General features: G+C 47.8%; 1 protein-coding gene across 1 annotated transcript; it reads right to left on the bottom strand.

The window, feature by feature from the left end:
• Positions 1-9,095: 9,095 nt before the first annotated feature.
• Positions 9,096-18,172, bottom strand: Prelid3a (PRELI domain containing 3A). Its single transcript, XM_059246429.1, has 6 exons — positions 18,016-18,172; positions 17,243-17,332; positions 12,050-12,120; positions 11,850-11,952; positions 11,157-11,268; positions 9,096-10,169 (listed from the first exon to the last, which is right to left on the bottom strand). Exons 1-5 carry the CDS (start codon positions 18,151-18,153, stop codon positions 11,215-11,217), a joined length of 456 nt encoding a protein of 151 aa, XP_059102412.1. The 5' UTR covers positions 18,154-18,172; the 3' UTR covers positions 9,096-10,169; positions 11,157-11,214.
• Between the last annotated feature and the right edge of the window lie 4,697 nt (positions 18,173-22,869).

Genomic DNA, 22,869 nt, shown 5'->3' with positions numbered 1-22,869 from the left:
AGGGGGGGAGGGAGGGAGGGAGGGAGGGAGGGAAAGGAAAGGAGAGGAAAACAGGAAAGAGAAAAAATCAGGTATTATTTTAAGGGACCTGCCTTTATATGTTACTTGGTCTTTTCCCCTTATACCTTTTAATATTATTTCTTGTTCTGTACATTTAGTGCTTTGATTATTATGTGTCATGGAGAATTTCTTTTCTGGTCCTATTTGGTGTTGAGTATGCTTGTACCTTGATAGGCACCTCTTTTAGATTGGGGCATTCTTTCCCCCACCCACCCACCCTTTGGTTTTTTGAGATAGGGTCTCTCTACATAGCATAGCCCTGGCTGTCCTGGGACTCACTATGTAGACCAGGCTGGTCTGGAACTCACAAAGATCCACCTGCCGCTGCCACCTAAAGGCATGTGCCACACCTGGCCAAATGGAGAAATTTTCTTCTATAATTTTGTTACGAATATTTTCTGTGCCTTTGACCTGGAGTTTTTTCTTCTTCCTCTATCCCTATTATTCACAGGTTTAGCCTTTTCATAGTGTTCCAGATTTCCTTGTTTTTTGCCAGAATTTTTTTTTTTTTTTTTTTTTTTTTTTTTTTGGTTTTTTTCGAGACAGGGTTTCTCTGTGTAGCTTTGCGCCTTTCCTGGAGCTCACTTGGTAGCCCAGGCTGGCCTTGAACTCACAGAGATCCACCTGGCTCTGCCTCCCGAGTGCTGGGATTAAAGGTGTGCGCCACCACCGCCCGGCCAGATTTTTTTTTTTTTAATTTAAGGTTTGTTTGTTTTTTTGTTTATTATGTACACAGTATTCTGCCTGTATGTATGCCTGCAGACCAGAAGAGAGCACCAGATCTCATTATGGATGGTTGTGAGCCACCATGTGGTTGCTGGGAATTGAACTCAACCTCTGGAAGAGCAGCCAGTGCTCTTAACCGCCCAGCCATCTCTCCAGCCCAGTGGTTTCCTTTGACTGAGCTATTCATTTCTTCTACCTTTATCTTCAGCACCTGAGATTTTTCTCTTCCCTGTCTTGCTAGAGGAAGCATATTGTCTTGACTATTAGTGTTTGTGGTTTACACTAGGACCCTAGGCATGTGGAGATGTGCTGTGCGAGGTGCTTCTTGGTGTGGATATCTGGTCTTGCCTTTGTTGTGGTGCGGGAGTATTCTGTTCTTTGATTGCTGCACCCCACCGTATCCTAGGCAAGTGGAGTGGCAAGTCTGCAGGGAACACAAAGGAAAGGAGATGGGGTAGGAGGAAAGGCTGAGGGGGGCATTGGGAAAGAGCTAGCCGACCAGGGTCCACACCAAGAGGCAGAGTCCCCAGGGCATGGAGATGGGGTGGGAAGGGGTGCTCCTGAGGCAGGCTACAACAGGATGAAAAGTAAACCTAGAGAGACCATAACGAAAGCTGTTTGTTGAGGCAGGACCTCATGCAGCCCAGGCTGGCCTTGAATTTCTGATTCTCCTGCCTCTACTTCCCCAAGTGTTCAGATCACAGGGAGGCACCACCAAGGCCCAGCTCTTTGTATGCAAAATACTTCATCTGATCGTGACTCTGAAAGATTCATCATAGACTGCTCACATACACAGGTGACAATTTAACACAAAATTGATCCACACAATGTAATTCTCAAGGAACTGATGATGTTAACTTATGGTGCCCTGAGTGGCATAGAACAAAGCCAGCTCTGTGCCGGGTGAAGGCAGCTCAGAGGGAGAGCAAGTGCTGTCTGCCGGCCACATCACTGTTGGTGCCTGGACCTCAGCCTTGACTTTTACTGCCCTCAGAAAAGAGTAAGGAACCTCTCTAAAATAAAAACAAATGGGCCGAGCGGCGGTGGCACACACCTTTAATCCCAGCACTCGGGAGGCAGAGGCAGGAGGATCTCTGTGAGTTCGAGGTCAGCCTGGTCTACAGAGCGAGATCCAGGACAGGCACCAAAACTACACAGAGAAACCCTGTCTCAAAAAAACCAAAAAAAATAAAATAAATGGAATTAAACTTCCCTAAAGGCTGTCTAGTCAGGGAAGGTCAAGACAGGATTATCTGGGAAAACTTACAGTGAATGGAGCAGTGGGAAAGGGAGGCCAGTTGGAAGGTGACATGGGGGCCGTCTGTGGCTGTGTAACAAATTACCTAAAAACCATCTCGAAATTATGGGCCTTTATTATAGCAAAAGTTTGTGGGTCAGGAGTTCAGCAGCAGCGTGGGACCACGTGTCCATGCAGAGTGGCATCAGAGATGCCAGTGGACATCATTACTTGAAGGCTAGACTGGGGGCAACTCTGCTTCCAATGTGGCTCCTCACACAGCTGAGTGCCCTAGGGACCCGCTGGGCTCCTCGGTGACCTTACCATATGGCAGACTGAGTCACAGGCCCCCTCAATACATGCTGTTATGGGACTGAGTGCAGTGGCCTGTAAGGATGCAGACAGCAGAGCTTAGGAGAGGTCATGGGGCACAGCCTCCTGGGACCATCATGGAAGTGACGATCCAGCGTAGACTGGGACGGTAAGAATATGAAACAAAAATGGATCTGAGGCCTTCCAAGGGAAGGTTTCCCTGTCTGAATGGCTGCACAGAAGCATCAGAGGAAAAAGCCTTAGTGGGATTTTGTGTTGGCAGATGGAAGCAGAACTACGTACCGATGAGGAGGGGAAAGCTGTCTGGTGAAGCAAATTTGGTAAATTTACAATGAATGAACACAGTGGGATCCTTACAAAACAGGACAGCAAAGGGCCAGATGGGAAGTGTTCCAGGTTTCGTGGGCCTCGGCGTCTCTGTCAGATAGCCTGGAGTTGAGAGATTTTTTTTTTCACACCCTCTGAAAATAGCAGAACTATTTCTCGCAGCAAGCTTGGCTTGCCAGCCCCTGCCCTGGTAAAGTGTGCTATAACCAGCAGCCAGCACAGAACTTGAAAAGACAGGCTGGAGACCCAAATGGGTTCTACTAAGTGCTAATTACTACTTGATAGTTTCACAGCTGATGGCTCTTACTAATGGCTTAAAAGTTGACAAAAACTGAAAATATCCTCCTGGAATAAGTGAACTCCATCACTGCAACCTTGCATTCTCAAGCTCAGCCTCTCGGCACCAGCAGCATCGTGGACCAGTACTCAGAGCCATGCCCAGGGGCCCATGCACTGCTCTGATGTTCTCAGCCCTTTGGAGTGGGTATTTGTGCCCATGTTTCTTGCATGTTCAGCAGGCACATGCCCACCTAAGTTTTCTCAGATCCCTGTAAAGACCAGACACCTGGCTCTTGCAGGGTACCTCTTCCCTAACTACCTCAAGTTCCCAGCACAGTCCAGTTTCAAATCAGGGGTTGGGGGGGACACCAAGGTTCTAATAGAACATACAGAATTGTTTTGAGCCTGGGGGTGTGGCTCAGTGAGAGCACACCAAAGAAAAAGCGTTTCCATAGGCTCAGCCCTAAAGGAGCCCATAGGTCGGAGAGGAAATGGGAGAGACAGGATATAGCAAGCTCCCATATCAGAGCACTTGGGCCACCAGAATGTGGTTGAGTACAAATACAAAGGCAAACACCTTCAGAGGCCAAAACCCACTGGCACAAATAGGTAAGTAGACGCTGTGTGTGTGTGTGTGTGTGTGTGTGTGTTTTCAAGATTTGTATTTATTTTTATTTTGTGTGAATGGATGTTTGCCTACACGTATGTCTTTGTACCGCATGTGTGCCTGGTGCCTAAGAGCCAGAAGAGGGCATCAGATCCTTGGAACTGGAGTTACAGATGGTTAGTAGCCATCACCTAGGTGCTAGAAACTGTGATCTTATGCTCTTAAGAGCTGGGTTGGGCTGGAGAGATGGCTCAGAGGTTAAGAGCACTGACTGCTCTTTCAGAGGTCCTGAGTTCAATTCCCAGCAACCACATGGTGGCTCACAGCCATCTGTAATGAGATCTGGTGCCCTCTTCTGGCCTGCAGGCATACATGCTGTATAAATAATAAATAAATAAATCTTAAAAAGAAAAAAAAAGAGCTGGGTCATCTCTCCAGTCCTATGGATAAGATTTTACTACTGATTCCTAAGCCAGGTGGGTAGAGAAGCTTTTAGAATTAATCCTAGTGATTCTCTACAAGGAAGCCTGGCTGCACAGAGCATCCCTTTTACAGGGTACAGGAAACCCAACTTGTAAGAGGGAACACCCATCTTCCCTTGAATACCATTCTAGTGATGTGTGGCAAACATGAAGAGTGACAGTACCAAGTTACCCACGATGCTTAACTCCTTACTTGCCAAACACCCAGTGATAGAACCTGGAAACTGTCATTCCTTAACACACTATAATAACTATTTGTATTGCATGCTAAATTAAGTATTACATCACTTTAAAAGTCTTAAAAATAAAAATGTTGCAGGTTCACTGAAAAAACTCTGAGATGAATTGTCTTAGAAGAATTTCATGAGGACAAGTTACAGTGTCATGGACACAGGCAGCCATAGTGAGGCCCTAAAGGAGAGGAGCAAGCCATTGGGCCCAAAGACGAGTTTCACTGGGAAAGGTAGCCATCAAGGGTCCTGAAGGGGAAGAGTTGTCAATCTCCTCCAGTCCCAAGAATATCAGCAGATATTCTTGCCACTGGAAGCATGAGTCTTACAGGGCGACAGCCTTCAACTCTGAAATAACAAATGGAATGCCCTCCCATACAGGTTCTGAATCTAGAAAGGGGATGTGGATGCTCTCCCTTATGGGTTTCTAGACAGAGAATGCCTTATCTTAGAGGTTTCTAGATCAAGGATTGGGGGAGCTCCACACAACATGAGGTAGCCTCCAAGCCCGGGAATCAACGGTGGGAAAGCACTAGATAAGTTACGACGAGTCAAGGCTGTCTTGGGCCTGGAGATGGAATGGGTGGGCTTGTTCACAGCTGTGGGGGGGAGAACAGCCCTGGAAGAATGGTAAGGTCCTGGCATGGATCGTTTATCAACTCCGCATGTTGCCTGCCTGATTCCTGGAAAAGAGAGAGCTGGAGGCTCTGTAATGAGACATGATTTAGCACACGGGGAAATTTCCAGAATACATAGAAACACTCCCATTTCATGTGAAGGGCTTGAGAATCTGGAGGTCCTGCCACCCCTGAAGATGGTGTGGGACAAATGCATGTATAAAGCAAAGCCACACGCAACTGATATTAGCAAGGTAGCTCATGAGGTATTGTCACTAGTCTAGCTGAGAGTCTTTTTGCCCAACCTGGATAGGAACCATGGGCAGGCACCGAGCCCGGTAGCAGCTTTCCTTTCAATGGGAGCAGTAAGCGGGATGCACAACCTTAGTGTCACCCTCCAATATTACAGTCACTGTACTAGCCTCAGGACCTTTAGCCTTACAAATGTTACAGTCCCCAGGTGGGCTTCGAGTGTAGGGCAAGCTCTCAGCAACTGAATGCCCTGGCTCCTGTAGGCACTGCCAAGCTAGGGCTGTTTGAAATGGTTTGTACCAAACGATTTGGAATATCAAGTCTTCATGACTGAGTGGTGCTAGAGGCATCTGGGATTGGCCTGACAAGTGGCTATGACTAAGCCGAGCATGGCTTCCTGGGTTTCATGAACAGGCTGCTAGGCTTAGTGAGTGGGCTAGGAGACAAGTTCCTACACTTCCTCCCTGGTGTTGTAACATCAAGTTCCATCAAGACTTCTCTCCGGGGCGGTGGAAGAAGTGACTCAGCAGGCAAGGGCACTGGCTGTCCTTCCAGAGGACCAGAGTTCAGTTCCCAACACCCACACCGGGTGGCTTACAGCCGCCTGCAACTCCAGCTCCAGGGGATGTGGTTCAGTCCATCCGCTTCAACAGGCATCTGCGCTCTTGTGACACATCCACCAATAAAAACAAATCTATTTTAAATTAACAGCAATTTAGCGGCAGGGGAGATGGTTTAGATGGCAAAGTGCAAACCTGTACCAAGCGTAAGGACCTGAGTTCCAGTCCCCAGCACCCATGGAAAAAAGCCATGCATAGTGGCTTGTGCCTGTAATTCTAGTGCAGAGGACACTGGGACAGGAGGACCCCAACCTTGCAAGCTAGCCAGTCTTGTCAAATCTGTGAGCTCCGAGTTTCAGTGAGAAACTCTATCTCAAAAGAGAAGGTGGTAGCTGGGTGTGGTAGCACAGGCTTTCCATCCCAGCACTCAGGTGGATCTCTATGAGTTGGAGGCCAGCCTGGTCTACATGGGGTGTTCCAAGCCAGCCGAGACTACATAGTGAGTCTGTCTCAAAAATCCAAAATAAATAAGGTGGAGAGAGAGAAGGAAGACACCTGATGTAGGCCTCTGGCCTCCACATGTGCACACAAATGTAAGTTTATGTATACACAGACATCAACATACACACACACACATACACCCCACCTACATGGGAAAATAACAAATTTTTAAAACTGCGCTTACTTCCATGTGTATGTGTGTCTGTGCATGTGCCACTGGAAGAGAAAACCTGTAGTGGTCTGTTATTCCTTCCACAATATGAGTGCCTGGTCCCCAGGCTTGGCAGCCAGTCTCTGCTCAGAACCATCTCACTGGCCCAATAGCCAACAACTCTTTATAACTGTCCTTATCTTTCTGTTTCTCCTCTACAAGTTAATTGTTTAAACAACAAAGAAGAAATTTCTAATCATATTCCAACCGAAAATGAAACAGGTATTTTGAATTACTTGTTAGACACATGGAGTTTACAATCCATGTCCTACATTCACACTAAGGCTGCACTCATAGGAAGATGATGCTCTGGTAACCCATGCATGTGGAATGGCTGGAACATTAGGAGGACACAAGCAGGCTGGAACAAGTGATCCCACAACTCAGGCGGGAGGTCACACACTGCCAGGGCCACTGTTTCTCAGCCATGTGTCCAGTTGATGCACCAGAACCACCAGCAAGCCAGTGTAGAACGAGGGGTTCTGTGGGGACCACCTGAAGCCCAGAGTTAACAAGCCCACAGGGACACTACGGACTCTCGTGTTTAAACCACACATCCAGCTCTCTGGGGACAGCGTGCTTTTTGAGAAACCAAGGGTCATAAGCACAGTCTATCCCAGCTACATTGGTCAAAAGGCACCACAAATGCTGTTGGCGGGTGAGAGTGTGGTACAGGGAGCCTTTACCCTCAACATCCTGCACGGGAGAAAGGATGGACTCTGGGGAAGTATAATCAACTTCCTAAAACTAACAAAACAATCTTCCTACCAAGAAAGGAGCCCACCGGCACCCTTTCCTAGTGTGAGCTGACTGCAGACCTGGAGGACAGCCTCCATCCCCTGCATGGTCTCACACTCTCACGGCTGCATCCCACATGTTCTCCGAGTCTGCATTCAAGGGTCAGTGACTGAACTCCAAGGCCTCTCAACTCTGCCAAGATTATGCCAGCACTGTGGCTTCCCGCACATACTGTATCTGTTTTGTGCCCCCATTCGGCTTCTAGTTGGTGTTTTCCCTGCGGGTTTTGTTACTTTGGGAATCTATGGAACTCTTCTGTGGAGCATCCAGATACCAGGCTGTACTTTGAGATGTCTCTTCCAAGAACCCGGGGTACTGACGGGCTGTGGAGTGGGATGTGTGACGCTGACATGAAACTCTATTTTTAGAGCTGACTTTCGCCTGTTTTCTCAACTTGAAAATTAAGGTCTATGTATAACAACACTAGATCATAAAACATTTACTTTTATGCTGATGAAGTCCCAAAAGGAAGCGTTGTGGAATCCACTACCAACAAAAGCAGAAGCTACAAAACCGAACAACTTTACACAGAACTTACATTAAAAGTGATGACTACACTCCCTTAAGTCGGTATCCACTCAAAACGAGTATTATATACTTCTCTTACTGATGTCACCAAATCCCTGTCAGAAAGCGACTTCAGGAAAGAAGGGTTCGATATAGTTCACAGGGATGCAGCCCATCATGGCTGCACCAATCAGGAAGCAGGACAGGAACACCAGTACTCTGCTGACATTCTCCTGTTCCCCTTCTGTTAAGTCTGGGGCCCTTGCCCATGGGACAAACCGTGCTCCCACAGAGAGGGGAGGTGTCCTTTCTTCAGCCAAACCTCTCTGAAAATGCCCTCACAGATACACCCAAGAGCGTTCCTCCTTAATGCCCTAGGTGTTTCCTACTCCAATCAAGCTGTCAATCAATAGTCTATAACCATCTCAAAGTGGGGAAGTGTCGAGGAGCCGTTCACACAAAAAGAAGCCTCAGTGTCACACTGGGTCCCGCCACCTTACTACAGTGACAGATGCGGGGACTGTGGCAAGAAGCCTTCAGTGGCCTCAGGAACCACGTGCGTGACCCGGGCTTTCTGCAGGGACTTTTCAAGACACTGTCGTTTAGGGCTGGAGAGATGGCTCAGCAGTTAAGAGCACTGGCTGCTCTTCCAGAGGACCAGGGTTATGAGCCGCCATGTTGTTCCCAGTAACAACATGGCGGCTCATAACTCTCTGTAACTCCAGTTCCAGGGGATGAGACACCCTCAGACACACACAGACAGGTGAGATAGAAATGCGCATAAAAAAGGACACTGTTGTTTAAAAGTAGAACGGAGACAGTCACAAAGATAGTTACAGTATGAACCCAAGTTTAATGAAAGAAAAAGATAGACATAAACTTTCATAGGCATAGAAGGATTCTAGAAGGGTCTGTAAAAATGGTGAGCTGACTGATGGAGGGAGAGCAGAGGTCTATACTCGTCAATAGATTTAATGCCTCTCTTTTAAACTACAAACATCAATTGCATATACATATATACATGTTTCTACAAACACCTTTAGTGTTTTAAAACAACCTTGATTTAAAGATGGTAGAAAGCCAGGCATGATGGTGCTCACCTGTAATTCTAGTACTTAGACGGAGTTCAAGGTCAGCCTCATCTACACAGTGGGCGGAAGGCCAGCCTGGGTTACTCAGAACACTACAAGGAGAGGCCCCGCAGTGGTGCACACCTTTAATTCCAGCAGAGGCAGGCAGATCTCTGTGAGTTCAAGGCCAGCCTGGTCTACAGAGTGAGTTCCAGGACAGCCAGGAATACACAGAGAAGCCCTGTCTAGAGACATGGCACCCCCCCCCTAAAAAAAAAAAAAAAGGGGGGGGAAAAGGAAAAGACTACCACAAAGAGAAAGTGAGGAACACAGAACCGAGGCAGGAGGTAAAGTGGGCTTGCGGGAGGGGTTTCAACTAGGCCGGGAGCACAAAGCCACACCCACAGCCAGCAGGACCCCAGGACCGCGGGAGGGAGAGAATTAGCCGGAGGGCTCTCTGTCACGCAGCAGGAGCTCCCCACCCTCTCTTTTTAGTTGGGAGAAGCTGAGAAAGATAGTAAGGACTTGACAAGAATACCAGCCCAGGCATGGCGCTGCACACCTGTGATTCCAGCACTTGAGATGCTGAGGCAGGAGGACTGCCATGAGTTTCAGAACAGCCAGGGCCACACAGCAAGATCTGTCTCAACGACAACAATAACCAAAAAGAGCCAAGGATAGTGGCCCAAGTCTGTAATCCCAGCACTTGGGAAGTTGGAAGCAGGAAGAGCAAGGGTTCAAGGTCATCTTCAGTTACACAGGGAGTTCAAGGCCAGTTTGAGCTTGAAAATCCCAGTTGCCGCTGGAACCCACAGTAGCCTCTGCATAAAGTTCTGCATCTCTCTTTTTGTTTTTAAAGATACAGTACATGATGGGGACCCTGAGGGTCAGAAAGCAACTTCTTATTCACCTTCTTCACAGAGGCAAGTGGAACACTAGAAGGACGTAGGGCCACCAGGAACAGAGGACAGCAGCCAGGCCCCGGGGAAGGTTTGGGGGACCTGCCCTGGCTTAGCTGGCAGGGCATGAGGTAACTGGACTCAGCAGTTGGGGGTGGCACTCCTGCCAGAGGAAGCAGGTGAAAGCTGAAAACCAACGCAGGGGCAGTACTGTCCCATCCTGGCACAGTACCTGCAGCAGAGCCTGGCAGAGGAGGGCTCCACACCACTCCCAGGAACCAGAGCCTCGAACTGCTGGTGCCTGGGCCTGATGCTGTACTGGAGGTCACCATGGACTGGGAAGATTCCAGCAGGTCCTGCCTCTTCCAGACTTAGCAGGAACCACATCCACACTTGCCTTTCTTCTTCTTTGTCCATCCATTCCTCCTTTCTTCTTTCCTTTCTTCTTTGACTCTTTTTGGTGAGATATCGGACTGGAGGTGGGGACAGTTTAGCTCTAGTTACGAAGGAACAGAACCTGAGGAGCCTAGACTCACATCAGGCCTCCCTCTCTCCACCCACAGACCCCCCACAACAAGCTCAGCTCAGGCTGAGGCTCAGAGGCCCCACGGCAGGTCTTGGCCTTGGATTCAAGGTAAAGTTCTCCGGCAAGCCTTGCTGACTTAGGAAAAAGCAGCAAGACTGTCTTAAGGATCCCTCAAACCCCCTCAGCTTGATGGCCGCGGGACACACGAGTGAGCAAGCACGAGCGCTGGGGGCAGGGGAGGGAAGCGAGCAGTAGCTGTCAGCAGCTTCACAGGGGTTTCCAGACAGGAAGTGAGGAGGGCCCCTCCAGAAGGGAAGTGGGACTCTTTCCGTGATGATGAGTGCCAACCAATCAAGCGCCAAACTCCTGGGGGCTGAGGAAGCCAAGGAACACCTGGGCAGTTCGTGAAGATAATAGAAATGCCTCTGCCACTAGAGTGACACAACCCAGTTGCTGAACACTGGCTCGCACCAAGTGACTAAACAGGCAGAGGAACGTGGACAGACTGGGAGTGCAGGGCAGAGGTAAAGCGCGCACTCCAGCCAGCCGTTGTGAGGTCCAGGGTCCCATTCCCCAGCTAATAAAGATGATAACAATATTTCCAGAAAGTGCAAATTCTGCCCAAGACAAAGACACTCAAGATTAAATCTGCCATAACACTGTGGGCCTATTCATGAAGGTTCTTCATCAGCAGTGACAATCCTGAGGGACGTTCAGGCAGCCAGGTACTGAGACCTCAGGGCAGCAAGCACTACACTCCCTTCCTCAGACTCTAGTTGACAACAGCTCAGGTATATATACCCTGGAAAGACGTCTTGGCACAAACCAAGGAAATGAAAGAGGATGGACAGACAGCAGGAAGCACAGGACTGACAAGCAAGCATTCTCTCATGCACCGCATGCGCACTGGTAATAAAAAGCTAGAGCTCTGTACCTGGTTAAGAAGTTGCTGCGGTTGTCCCCTTGTGTCAGCAGGCACGGGTGCAGACCTGTTAGCTTATGGCGCTCTCGGAATGTTCGATTATCCACTCAATGGCAGCCCACCCCTGCAACAACACAGAAGGACTTCAATTCCTGCTGCATGCAGCAAGTCACTGACCTGTGACACAGGAGGGAACTCCTGTGGCAACGATGTGGCAATAACTTTCTTGAGTCATGGTCCACGTAAGCAGGGTATTCAAGCTCAGAAACACAATGGGATGTCTTCAATGCCTAAACTTCTCTAATGAGTTAAAGAATGCACCAGCTTGGGCTCTCCCAAAGTCGATACCCCTCTTAGGCTAACAGCAAATCCACACCTGAGGAAGACCTAAGACATCCCAAAATCCCAGAGCCAAAGCTGCCATGTGGAGACCAGAGAGACTGGAATGGACTTCACAGCAATAGTAACCAACTAGGACAGATGCCTTTGCCCTCAAATCCCAGCCAGCCTTTCTGTATCTCTAGTTTGAAATAGAACATAGTTTATTCAAGCTACGTTCCCACTAGAGAAACACAGTTGGGTATGCTGTGTGTGGCCTTAAGAGCTCAGCTACAAAGACCCCAGTCCTCAGGAGGACCAGACATGTCACCACTTCAGCTGGCACTTTACCACCAAGTGCACCAGGCCCCATCCTGAGGTATGCACCTTCTTTGCATTGGAGGATATCGTGTTAGCCATTAGGCTTTCCAGATAGCTCCCAAGGCTAATCCCCTTCACAGTGATGATGGCTTCTTGGGTGAGCACAGTCCTGCAGAAGAGCAGAAGTGAGGGGCTGATCAACCTGAGAAGGAGGCTCCATCCTCCCCTGCTGTTCAATGTGCCCATCCCAGGAAGAGATGACTCACTTTTCAGGGTTCTCTGGATGAGGTGTGTACACCAGTCTCTCGTTCACTGACACCAGATTTGTGAGTGTGATCTTTAAAAAACAAAATGAACAAACACACATAAAAAATTTTTTAAAAGGCCAGTGGGGCAGTGGTGGCACACACCTTTAATTCCAGCACTTGGGAGGCAGAGGCAGGCTGATCTCTGTGAGTTTGAGGCCAGCCTGGTCTACAGAGTGAGTTCCAGGACAGCCAGGGCTACACAGTAAAACCCTGTCTCGAAAAACCATTATATACATATAATATATATATATATATATATATATATATATATATATTATATATATATGTTGGGGTTTTTTGTTTGTTTGTTTGTTTGTTTTTTTGTTTTTTTGTTTTTTCGAGACAGGGTTTCTCTGTTTAGCTTTGGAGCCTGTTCTGGATCTTGCTCTGTAGACCAGGCTGGCCTCAAACTCACAGAGATCTGCCTGCCTCTGCCTCCCAAGTGCTAGGATTAAAGGCATGTGCCACCACCGCCCAGCTTTCTGAGTTTCTTATATTTCCTTCCAAAGCATCTACATTTCTAGCCCCAAATTAGCACTTATGAAAGCCAGAGAAAAGGGGCTGGAGAGATGGCTCAGAGGTTAAGAGCACTGACTGCTCTTCCAAAGGTCCTGAGTTCAATTCCCAGCAACCACATGGTGGCTCACAACCATCTGTAATGACATCTGGTGCCCTCTTCTGGCCTGCAGTCATACATGCTGTATATGTAATAAATAAATCTTTAAAAAAAAAAAAAAAAAAAAAAGGTGAAAGCCAGAGAAAGGAAACATCCTGTGCCACCACCCCCTCCACACTGTGTGCTAGGGACAGCACTGGGCAGCTTCTTCTGATGATCATTGATCTCTCCCTCCCCACACCTGAGGAGGGATCTGCGTTCAAGGCACTCATACACTGCCAAGCCCATCGGCAGCCGTGAGACAGACAATTCCCAATTAGTGTCCACAGCAACAATAGCGAACTTTCCAATCCTCGTGCCAAACTGGATTGGGGGTCCTGGCTCTGGACTGGATGTGCTAGATGTCGGGATCCACAAAGAAGCTTCAGCAGCCTTGTCTCCAGCTACTTCCGGTCAGCAAGCTGACTTACTGTTCATATTTGCTACTAAAACCTACCTAGACCAGTGAGATAGCTCCACAGATAAAGGCGCTTGCCACACAGGCCTAGCAACCTAAGTTTGGTTCCTGGCACCCATGGAAAGAAGGAAGGACAGATGTGACTCCATAAAGCTGTACTCTGACTTCCACATGCATGCAGTGGCACACTCACACACACTCACACACACTCACACACACTCACACCACACATGCAGTTTAAAAAAAACAAACAAAAAATACACCTAAAATGCCTCTAGAACAACAGAGTGAACAGAATTCTCTATTGTTACTACAACGTTGCATCTGTCTGTCAGCTACAAACACATGGGGCTAATGAACACCCAGGATGCAGACTGAGGCACGGCACATTTACATTTTATTTAATCCTAATTAAATGGCCACATGAGGCTGCCACACTGGTCAATGAATGAGGAGGGTCCCCCGCAGGCTTTCTGGACTGCAGGGAAATGGTCCATGAGGAGCTAAGAATGGAAATCGGTTCAGTCTTATTTAGGTAACCAGTGCTGGGCAAAGACTTTTGAGAGTCTGAAGTCAGCTCGCTTATTTCTGCCATACTTAAGCACTGCACAGTTTTGGGGGGAAAAGTTTTCAGATAACAATTAACTCAGTCCTGTGGGTACAACAAAGCTCAAGACATGTTTACACTGAAGCTCTTTACAAAGTACACATGGCTTCGTCCATAAGATGGATTCTTGTTGACTTAGAAACAATGCTCAAGGGTCTGGAGAGAATGACCAAGGTAAACATAATGCCCATGGGAGTCGGGATTGGCCTGGCCCTAAGACAACACAGAAGTCACTTAGGCTGGCCGGGTGGTAGTGGCACACGCCTTTGATCCCAGCACTTGGGAGGCAGAGGCAGGCAGATCTCTCAGTTCAAGGCCAGCCTGGTCTACAAAGTGAGTTCCAGGACAGCTAGGACTGTTACACAGAGAAACCTTGTCTCGAAAAACAAAACAAAAGAAAAGAAAAAAAATTTTTTTTTAATTTTTATTTATTTTATTTTACATGTATGAATGTTTTGCCTGCATGAATGTATATGTACCACATACGGTGCCTACTACCTTTAGAGGTCAGAGGAGGGTGTTGGATCCCCTGGAACTGGAGTTACAGACGGTTGTAAGCCACCATGTGGGTGCTGGGAACTGATCCCAGGGCCACTGCAAGAGACACAAGTGCTCATCACTGCCGAGCAATCTCTCCAGCCCCTGTATATGCTTGGGGGGTGGGGAGGAAAGAGCTTTTCTGTATAGTCCTGGCTGTCCTGGAACTCACTCTGTAGCCCAGGCTGGCCTCAAACTCAGAGATCCACCTGCCTCTGCTTCCCGAGTGCTGGGACTAAAGGCGTGCGCCACCACCGCCCAGCTCTCTATATACAATTTTAATTAAGAGAAATAAAAGGGGGAACGTGGCTGCGGCATTTTAGTACATCTATTCACTTAGTGCATGTAGGTGTGTGGGGTAAGCATGCCTCGGCACACAGTGAAGACAAAAGGAGAGGCTGAGAGAGGGCTCTCTCCCTCTACCATGTGTGTTCCGGGGACTGAACTCAGGTCCTAAGTCTTGGCACCAACGACCTTTATGCCCTGAACCAATCTCTCCGGCTGGAAAGCAGCTTCAAAAATGACCCCTAAGGAGTTGGAGATGTAGTTCCGTGGTAGAGAGCTTACCTACTACACACGAGCCCCTGAGTCTGACCTCAAGCATGGGACAAGCAAAACAAATAATGGCCACCTATCAGGGTACGATGGCACGTAGCTGCCACTCCAAGTGACATACTGCGACTCGGGAGGCTGAGGCCAGAGAATCACTTGAGCTTGGGAATTTGAGGCTAACCAGGTTAACACAGTGAGACCCGATTTCAAAACAAACACCACTAGCAGGATCTCTACTGCAGGAGGCACAGAGGTCCTCGAGCTCACAGATAAGCACTAGGGGAACCAGGCATGTTAAACACACAAGGTTGTCTCTTCAAAGAGAGGGCTATATGGCCTGTTTTCCACCTGGAAGGCTGGGAGTGGACATGGTTAATAGCCTGGTGACTTCTGTGCCATCCGTGTGGCTGAGACCACACCAGATCCTCCTCCTCATCTTGAGCCTGTTTTCTGAGTTAATCTATAGAACCCATCTTTATGGACGACGTCACTTGGACTTTACAAAGAGTGTCCATGTCGTCACGTCTTAAGCTTTGTTGTACACACGGGACTGATAATCGTCACCAGAAAACTTTCCACCAAATTGTGCTGTGCTTAAAGGTGCCTAAAATAAACTTCCTGGGGTCAGATTCCCAGAGTCCGAACCAACACCGGCTACGGAGTCATGTTGGACCAAACTGCCTTCTTGCCTCTCATGGACCGTCCCTCTGCTGGCCGTGATGTTCGCAGGCCCACCCACACGCTTCCATGACTCAGGGCACATTCTGGAGGCTATTGGGTTTGATCATATCTGTTGCTTTTTCTGACTGTTTGCTCACACTGTGGGAAAATTTTGTGCATGTTTGTCTCTTTCCTATTTGTATTAATATATGAAAACTGTACACATATATGGGCACCGTAATACTTCAGTGTGTGTATATATATATATATATATATATATATATATATATACACACACACACACACACACACACACACACACGTGTATATATATACGTGTGTGTATATATACACATTGTGTAACATTCAAATCAGGGTAAGTAAGGGCTAATCCCAGGACTAGGAAGGCAGAGGCAGGTGATCTCTGGGAGTTCCAGGCCAGTCTGGTTTACATAGTGAGACCCTGTCTCAAAATACATAATTAAAAGTAAAATTTAAATTTAAAAATTTTTCTTGGGCTGGAGAGATGGCTCAGAGGTTAAGAGCACCGACTGCACTTCCAGAGGTCCTGAGTTCAATTCCCAGCACCCACATGGTGGCTCACAACCATCTGTAATGAGATCTGGCACCCTCTTCTGTATACATAATAAATAAATCTTTAAAAAAAATTTCAGCCGGGCAGTGGTGGCGCACGCCTTTAATCCCAGCACTCGGGAGGCAGAGCCAGGTGGATCTCTGTGAGTTCGAGGCCAGCCTGGGCTACCAAGTGAGTTCCAGGAAAAGGCGCAAAGCTACACAGAGAAACCCTGTCTCGAAAAACCAAAAAAAAAAAAAAAAAAAAAAAAAAAAAAATTCTTAATAAAAAAAAAAGAAAAAAGTAAAATTAAAAAGTCAGGGTCAGGGTAAACATATCTGTTTCCTCAAATATTTACATATTTTTGTAAATATTTCCTTCCAGTTCTTTTAAAACATATATATTGTTAGCTGGGCGTGGCGACACACATCTGAAGGATATCTATGAGTTCATGGCCAGCCTGGTCTTCATAGCATACTCTAGGCCAGCTAGAGCTACATAGCGAGACCTGTCTTCTCCTTCTTCTTATATTATTATTATATTAAAAAAATACACACATTGTTATCTACAGCCATCCAATGCAATAGTATACCCAGACTCAGGTCTCTTATCTAGCTGGCTTTTGCCTTTTTCTCTTTCTTTTTATTTTATTTATTTTGTTTGTTTATTTACTTATTTTGAGGCAGGGTCTCACTATGTAGCTGTCTGTCCCGGAACTCACTATGTAGATCAGGCTGGCCTCGAACTCACAGAGATCCGCCTGGCACATACACCACCACCCTCGGCCTAGTCTGTATGTTGATTATACTTGAACAGAAAGACTAGGAAAAAGTAGGTGTGGTGTAGCCTCAGCACTCCAGAGTCAAGGCAGGAGGATTGAAGCACATTTTTTTTTTTTTCCAGTTTTTTGAGGATTGAAGCACATTTAAGACCAGCCTGGGATATCCAGAGAGTTCCAGGCTGACCTGGAGTACAATGAAACCCCTGTTTCAAAACAAAACAAAGACAAAATACCACAAATAAATCCAACACTCCTACTAAAAATAAGCACACTTAGAGCAAAGGCAAGCCGGAAATAGTTGAAGGGAGGCATTAGCACCGTCGCCTAGAAGCATTAAGCGCCTTTCTCCTCTTAGACCTCTGCTTACATTGGTGGAACACAGCTCCATTTTCCTTGCAGCCGGATCCACGACAGAGCGCTCTTTGATGTATGTCAAGGTCCTGTTGGCTCCCAAAATCTAAGGGACAAAACAAAACTAGTATAATGACATGCTGAAGCCGAGTTACTCTTTTCTTTACAACAAATGCTCTCTATCTGTGGAGTCAGCGGTGGGGGAGGGGTCAAACCCCTGGTAGATATTAGAAAACGGATTTAAGAGTTGAACACACGACAGTAATGAATGTTTTGACAAAAATTTAACCAGGGAACCCCGAGAGGTCTTGAGAAGAACCGGCCCGCAGGACACTTTATGTCCTGACGTAGGATCCAGGAGTGGCCAAGAAGCCACAACAAGACAGCTGGAGACTCTAGGGCCATGTAAGGATCTGGGTTCTGAGTAGCGGGAGGTCAGTGTGCAACCACGCAGGGGAGAGCTGTCCTGTCTGTTACAATCTCACAGTTCTCCACCCGACCCCATCCTGGGCTCTGAAGAGCGAGGATGGGTTGGGCTGTGTCTACCTGAAGTCCCTATGTAAAAGGTCTAACTGCAGCATTACAAAATGTGAGATTCTGGGCCTTCGCAGATGTCACTGAAGAAGGGCCACCCAGATCACTTAACCCAGAGTGACTAGTGTCAGAAAGCAGAATGGGACCCACGGACAATCCAATCGAGGAGAAGGGGGTGCACAACTGCAGGGACCTTGCCCAACCATTCCTGGCATCCCTGGCAGTAACTGCGGGCGGCCACGCAGGGAGGCTCACCGCACGCACGAGGACCGGCAGCCCCCACTCGGTGCTGAGCAGGCGCAGACTGTGCAGGCGCCCACAGCCGTCCACGCTGCGCTCCAGCACGTCCACGCCCACCACGCACGGGTTCATCGGGTTTGGGTACTTCCGCATGGCAGCCTTGATCACCGTATCCCAGGGATGGCTGGCAAGAAAACACAATCAGCCAAGGAAGTGGCCCTGAGGCTGAGGCTCCCGTGTCTACGCAGGGAAGGCTGTCCCGGGTTCTGTCTGAGCCCAGGTCTCCCCAAATCTGTGCTGGGCCTATGCAGAGCCATCAAGCTTAGGGGACCTCAGGTTTTTTCTCTCCTGGCTCTCCTCCAGCCCACACGAGGTGGAAACCTTTTGTGGGGGACTTCTCAGCAGTGAGACAGGTCTCCCTGTCTGCAGCCTTGTTGGAAAAACGCTGGCCGCTGTCTTTTATGCAGGCTGGACCCTGACTTCCACCTGACCGCCCAGCTATCCGGTAGGTAGCATGGTGTGTTGAAGGACATCCACGCGGAACACCCAAGTGTACCCAAGCAGGCTTTTGTTCCCACATGCTCAATGCTACCAAGACCCAGCTAAGGACAGTTCCCAGCTGACTGAATGTAGGACATGATCGACTTTACAACGGTACAAATGTGTATCTCACAGTCATCGTTTTTCACTTTCAGAACAGAACAAAAGGACGTCAGATCCGCTGAACCAGGAGTTACAGGCAGTTGTGAGCAGCCCCACCCGGGTCCTCTACAAGAGCTGTACGTGCTTTTTGACTGCCCGGCCATTCCCCCAGCATTTTTGACTCATGGTATCTTCAGCCTGCAGTCTGGATTTGAGAGGAGCATCTGCACTTCTTTCAAACTTCTAAGTGGAACGTAGCTTGAAGCAATTCAAGTTGTTTTTATGTGTCTGAGTGTCTTGCCTACATGTACGGTTGTTCACCACGCGTGTGCCTAGTGCCTGTGGAAGTCAGTTCCAGATCCCCGGGAACTGGATTTCCAAATGGTTGTAAGCTGCCGTGTGGGGGCTGGGAACTGAACTCACGTCCTCTACGTGTAGCAAGTGCTCTTAACCACTGAGCTTCCCAGCTCCACAGCTAAAACCTTTTAAAAACACCTTTAATCCCAGCACGTAGGTGGATCTCTGAGTTCGAGGCACACACATGGTGCACAAACATGCATGCAGGCAAAACACTCATACACATAAAAAAAAGGAAAAAAAAAAAAAAAGAAAAAGAAGACAAAAAACCTGAATTGCTGCGAGCCTTGTTCCACTTAGAAGTTTGAATAAAGTTCGGATGCTCCTGTCAAACCAAGAGTGCTGGGATCAAAGGCGTGCGCCACCACTGCCTCAAAACATCTTTATTTTTTTAAAGATTTTATGTGTGTAGTGTTTTATTTGTATGTTTATATGTGCACCAGTGTGTGTGTGGTGTCCATGGAGGCTAGAAGGCATCCGGTCCCCTGGAACTGGAATTATCAGCAGTTGAGAGCTTCCAGGAATCTTTAAAGTGACGAAGTCCAGCCGAGTTTGGTGGCACACACCTTTAATCCCAGCAGGGAGGGGGCAGAGGCAGGAGATCTGTAGTTTGAGGCTAACCTGGTCTACAGAGCAAGTTCTAGGGCGGCTTAGCCCAGGCTACAGAAAGAAACCCTGTCTGGAAAAAAACAAAAAAAGTAAATAAAATAAAGTGGCCGGGCGGTGGTGGCGCACGCCTTTAATCCCAGCACTCGGGAGGCAGAGCCAGGCGGATCTCTGTGAGTTCGAGGCCAGCCTGGGCTACCAAGTGAGTTCCAGGAAAGGCGCAAAGCTACACAGAGAAACCCTGTCTCAAAAAACCAAAAAAATAAATAAATAAATAAAGTGGCAAAGTCTAGGCACAAAAGTCAATACTGCACCCCCTGGTTGAAGGAAATACAAACACACAGCCAGCCAGCAAGCCTGGTAACATGCAGTGTTGGGAAGGGCCGTGGCTGGCCGGTGGCACAGGAGCGCTTCCTAGGAGCATCTGCTGGGTCATTGCCTTCAGAAGCTGCAAGGGCACAAAGCGCTCTCTGCCATGTTTAGGCAGACGAAGAGTTGGATGGACACCATTCTCAAGAGGCGGAGTCCCAGCTATACGCTGAGACATTGCAACTGTGTCCTACCCCAAAGGAAGGGAGGCTTCTGTTGCCATCCATTCTCGAATGGTCCCAAGCATCCATACCAGAGTCTGCCTGGAACCGGAGAGAGCAGGTGGAAGGATGGACCCTGGCTTCCATGCTGTATTAGAGCTCTCTAATGGAAGAGAACTGATAGAGAGTGTGTGTGTGTGTGTGTGTGTGTGTGTGTGTGTGTGTATGTGTGTATGTGTGTGTGTGTGTGTGTGTGTGTGTAATATATATGATTTTTGTTGTTGTTGTTGTTTTGAGACAGGGTTTCTCTGTGTAGCTTTGGAGCCTGTCCTGGATCTCACTCTGTAGACCAGGCTGGCCTCGAACTCACAGAGATCCACCTGGCTCTGCCTCCCAAGTGCTGGGATTAAAGGCATGCGCCACCACTGCCCGGCTTATATGAATTATTTTATTATATATATATATAATATTATATTATAAATATACAGCTCCCTATCTGTGTGAGGCTGGACTTTATCCACACACCTCAACCAAGGCAATAAATATATTGCAAAACACCGGATGCAGAGGTAGATAAAAGAGTCAAGCTACAGAAATTCAGAAATCGTGCATATTATTTTTAAAGTACCAGTCCTCCAATTTTTAGAAAATACAGTTGTTAAGTTTTTAATTTTTTTTAATTGTTGACAGAGGGTCTCACATGTGCTCAGCTGGCCTTGAACTCCTGATATAATATATATACTGAACTAATATATATATGAGATCTATTAGATTGGCTTACATGATACGGTCTGGATAGTCCCAAAATGGCTGTCTCACACTGGAGAGGCGAGAATCTAGTGCCGAAGGCCTGGAGGACTCCTGGGGAGCTGCTGGTCTTCAGGCTGTGTTGGAATCCCGGAGATTTGGTTCTAATGTCAGTGAAGGGATGCCACAGCAACAGGAAGGATGAACTTGCCAGCAGGAATGAAAGCAAGCAGACAGAGTGCAAAGCTTCCCTCTTCCGTGTCCTTTGATCTGTGTGGCCATCAGGCGAATCTTCCCACTTCAAAAAACCCGATCATGAAAATCCCCGCGCAGGCGTGCCCAGCAGCTTACTTGATTGAATCAACTTGAGTTGATTCAAGAGCCAGTGAATTCAACAATCAAGGTCAGTCATCACACATGCTAGGAGAACCCCAGGCAAGCCAGGGTGGTAGAAACTGATGTCCAAGATTTCCCTAAATCATCCAGGCCAAAGACCAAAGTGGGAATGCACGCGAAACCAAGCAAGCAGTAAGAGGACCAGTTAGCCCAGGGACCCACCGTGTGTCCAGGACTCTGCTCTTTCCGAGTTTGCTTAATTCTTTCTTTTCTTTTCTTTTTTTTTTTTTTTTTTTTTGGTTTTTCGAGACAGGGTTTCTCTGTGTAGCTTTGCACCTTCCCTGGAACTCACTCTGTAGACTGCCCGGCCCGAGTTTGCTTATTTCTAAAAGCTGGAGAGTTGAAGGTTTAGGGGTAGAGTGGTTAAGAGGCAGTCACAGGACCAAAACCTCAGCTATACCCTACCTCCGTCGGGTTCTGAAGAGTGTGGGCCACGCCCTGGAGGCTCTGGACCCTCTTAGGAGGTGGCTGTCACAGTGTGGCTGGGACATGACTAACTCTCTCAGCGTATCAGCATTCACAGTGATGGCTCTTTAAGTGCTGGAGTCTCCCAGCATTGCAGGCCAGGCTCCAGACCACAGCCTGTCACTGCTGCTCACACACGCACTCAGGGAAACAGCCCAGGAGTCTCGCAGGAGCATGTGATGAAATGGCAATGTCATTAATTTTATCATCACTTGACCTCTGAGGACTCCTTGACAATCTGCGAGAGAACAGGGTGTGTGCCAGAAAGCCTTCTGTAGAACAAGCCGCTCTCAGGCTGCCCTGGGTCTATCGGGCTGTCGTGTTGGGAGCCCACCCAGTTCACCCCAGGCTCTCACCACCCACGGCTTGCCCTTGGGAGAACAATGCACACACTGTGGGCTCAAACTTGGGGACTTGGCAGATGTTTTCTGGGAAGCTAAGGGAGTGAGCGAGCCTGTCATGTTAAGGCAAGCATCTTTAGTGTTTGTTGCCAAAGATAGAACCTGAGCTTTTGAACGAAAGCTGAAATTTTAGAAAACTTGTGTCCATTACCATGAGCATAACTGTCCCATACTACAGTCCAAAGAATGGGTGCAGGTGTCTCTCGGGCGGGAGGCACAGATTCACTCAGCAGGACTTGTTTTTCTGTTCCCTGCTCCCAGTTTTATATTACTACTTTTTAAGAAGGTATCATTTTTTGGCCATAGTAGTAAAGGAAAGGTACAAAGACATACTTACCCTTTCCAGCTCCCTATCTGTGTGAGGCTGGACTTTACCCACACACCTCAACCAAGGCAATATACTGCAAAACACTGGATGCAAAGGTAGATAAGAGAATAAACTACAGAAATCCAGATATCATGCATATTATTTTTAAAGTACCAGTCCTCCAGTTTTTTGAAAATACGATTATTAAGGTTTTTTGTTTTGTTTTGTTCTGGTTTTTATTGTTGAGAGAGGGTCGGGGGGGGGGGGGGGGCTGGAGAAATGACTTAGCGGTTGAGAACACTGGCTGCTCTTCCAGAGGTCCTGAGTTCAATTCCCACATGGTGGCTCACAACCGCCTATAATGGGATCTGATGCCCTCTTTTGTCATACAGGGATACAAAGTGCACATAGAGCACTC

Source organism: Peromyscus eremicus, chromosome 19 (assembly GCF_949786415.1).
Source record: "Peromyscus eremicus chromosome 19, PerEre_H2_v1, whole genome shotgun sequence".
Lineage (NCBI taxonomy): Eukaryota > Metazoa > Chordata > Mammalia > Rodentia > Cricetidae > Peromyscus > Peromyscus eremicus.
The sequence above is the reverse complement of the archived record's forward strand: the minus strand, read 5'-3'. Positions and strand labels throughout refer to the sequence as shown.

Excerpts from the sequence above, each read along its gene's own strand:
- Prelid3a (XM_059246429.1), bottom strand. The coding sequence starts at position 18,153 with ATGCGGAAGTACCCAAACCCGATGAACCCGTGCGTGGTGGGCGTGGAC. Across the intron at positions 12,121-17,242 it reads TGGAGCTGTGTTCCACCAAT|ATCACACTCACAAATCTGGT; the intron begins GTAAGCAGAGGT and ends TGTTTTTTAAAG. Across the intron at positions 11,269-11,849 it reads TATCCTCCAATGCAAAGAAG|GGGTGGGCTGCCATTGAGTG; the intron begins GTGCATACCTCA and ends GTGTTGTTGCAG.